At 36.4% G+C, this 2,672-nt stretch overlaps 1 protein-coding gene across 1 annotated transcript; it reads right to left on the bottom strand.

Annotated features, from left to right (window-relative positions):
- Window positions 1-756: 756 nt before the first annotated feature.
- Window positions 757-1,788, bottom strand: LOC134232707 (uncharacterized). Its single transcript, XM_062714692.1, has one exon. It carries the CDS (start codon window positions 1,786-1,788, stop codon window positions 757-759), a length of 1,032 nt encoding a protein of 343 aa, XP_062570676.1.
- Window positions 1,789-2,672: the final 884 nt, after the last annotated feature.

Genomic DNA, 2,672 nt, shown 5'->3' with positions numbered 1-2,672 from the left:
TTGCTTATTTTTCAAATATTTCCTGGTTTATGTAAAATTTCAAAGTTTGTAGTAGAGGTTTCTCAAATGCAAAACTAAATTTTATTTCTCCGTGACGTCTTCCAACGTGATGGTTTTTGCCTTTTTTATACACAAAGAAAGATGCTTGGTTGAACATTTACTGGAACCATCACCTGCATTATCAGCATATGAAATTTATCTATCTCAGTTGATTCGATACGCAAGAACATGCTCTATGTATGAATAATTTCTAAAACGAGGTAAATTATTGACAAACAAGTTGATGAAACAAGAATATCAGCAGTCTCGTTTAAAGTCGTCATTTCGTAAGTTCTATGGTCGATACAATGACCTTGTCAGCAAATACAATTTATCATTGAGTCAAATGCTGACTGACATTCTTCATACTAATTGTTTGTCCATTATTTATACACTGAAATGACGACGGATTTTCCCATTATTTTCCGATCATGACAAGGATGTGACCGATCAGCAGGGAATGCTTGCTCCTCCATGGAGCCTGCCGCCCCCCCCCCCTGATGTTTTGGAGGTCCGTAGTAGTTTTGCTCCTGTTTTGTATTGTTTTATGGACTTTTGATCTTGGATACTGTTCGTTATCTCCACATGTTTTCATAATTATTAAAAAAAACCCATAAAAGTTGTGGAAGACAATTAAGGAGTTTCGATTCAAACTCTTAAAAAAGTCCTTGATACACGTTTTTTTTTTAATCACCTGACTTTATTTTTGAAGAGGTCTCATGAGTTTACATCAAAAATTTTGATATTATTCCCTTCGCAGCATACAAAAACAATATTTTGCTCTTCGTTTAGTCTAAATAATACTGGGTTCGTCAAATTGATAAATCTCCTGAGTAGATTGCCGTCTATGGACAGTATGTGTACATCGTTACTATGAGCACCTGTCACGTATATATTATCAGATGAATCTTTCTCCAGTCCGTAAGGATACTTCAGATTTGGACTGCTGTATGACCAGACTTCATCACCTTGCACAGAAATAGCGGTGACCGTGTTATTACTTTGACTGCTATATACAATATGCCCATTTTTCTTGACAACAACGTATTTAGCATCTCCTGATGTAGGGTATTCACCAATCCTGTTTCCTTTCATGTCTACTTTAATGATTGCGGAGAGACATGCTATGTAAATGTGGTCGTCATATACGTCCATTCCAAAACATTGTTTTCCAACAGAGAAAGAAAATACTTCACTATAATTATCATCTATTCGAAGGACTTGGATGACGTCACTAAATTCACTGGATACATACAGAAGTTTACCAATCAATCTTACGTCAAAAGGAATGAAATCTCCAGTTTGCACTTCATGTTCAAATTTCAATTCTTTGACAGAATACACCAAAATTCTCTTTGGACCGGTTCGACTCGCCAATAAGACACTTTCACTGGAGAGAAAAATCATACCTCGAATTCCTGCATCTTGTACAGTTACCTCATGAGATAATTCCAATTTTTTTAGATCAAATTTCACCTTTTTATAACTACTTTCAACCTTCTCAATCAAATTTAAAAACGCAAACTTCGAAACCGTCTTTAGTGTTCTTAGTTCATCACAAACAAGCGCTTCCATGTTCATACAAACAGATTCTATAACAGAATTTTTAACATGCTGAAGCTTCTGATGACAATTACGGAATTCCATGACAACTTCTTCGTCTGATAGACGTTTGAACTTTTCCAAACCTGTTATGCAGAAGCGCACCAACTGCAGCTTGTCATTTAGTGACTCGGTATTTTTTGTCATTTTTTCTCGACCTTCTTTTGTATATTGGGAAACTTCATCAAGGCATTCGTTTTCAAGCTTTTCAATGAGCTGCACAAGTTCTTCTTTTTCATTTCGAATATCTTTTGTGATTTTGTCAGACTTTTGTTCAAATTTTAAAATATTTCCTTCTTGCTTAGATTTAGTGTTTGAAAGTTTCTTTTCAGTTTCTTTCAAGTCATTCAATAAACCGTCACAAGAACCAGTTTTTCGGAGGTTCTCTGCTTTCTGTTGAATGGTTTCCACGCTGTCACATTTTCTGTGATCAGTACTTACGCACATTGCACAACATGGTTGGTCGTGATCATTGCAGTAGAGTTCTATCTCTCGTGCTTTACATGTATGAATAGCACATGTACTCATCAATGGTTTCAAAGGCAAAACACGACCAGATATCACTTCAGTTAAATCAAAAAGCTCATGATCTCGAAGAATGCGATTTCTCCTGTGATATTTAGCACAGTTATCACAAAGTGCCTCTGAACAAGAAAAACAATACTTCCTTGCTTCCTCATTCTCATTTTCTCTTTTACACGCTTCACAAATACTTGCAACGTCTGCTAGACTACAAAATTCCGACAAAATCTGATTTAATGGAAATTGTTTACCCCATTCACTTGGACTTGCAGAAAAGCGAGGCGCTGGAGCAAATTCTCGACATAAAGGACAATGAAATCCCACAGGGTCCGCCTTACTTTGGCACACTGTTACGATAAACGATGACAAACATCCCTGACAAAATGAATGTGAACATGGCAACACACGTGGAGTTTTGAACCGTTCAAAACAAATAGAACACTTCCATACATCACCAATCTCAGAAACATTGACTAAAGCTGTTGACGTTGCCATTTACAAGGCAAACT

Source organism: Saccostrea cucullata, unplaced genomic scaffold, assembly GCF_032062105.1.
Source record: "Saccostrea cucullata isolate Sc308-1 unplaced genomic scaffold, CSIRO_AGI_Scuc_v1 ctg3953, whole genome shotgun sequence".
Classification (NCBI taxonomy): Eukaryota; Metazoa; Mollusca; class Bivalvia; order Ostreida; family Ostreidae; genus Saccostrea; species Saccostrea cuccullata.
This window is presented reverse-complemented; position numbering and strand designations above follow the sequence as displayed.

Bases quoted from the DNA above. Each gene is read 5' to 3' on its own strand.
- LOC134232707 (XM_062714692.1), bottom strand. From the start codon at position 1,788: ATGACAAAAAATACCGAGTCACTAAATGACAAGCTGCAGTTGGTGCGC.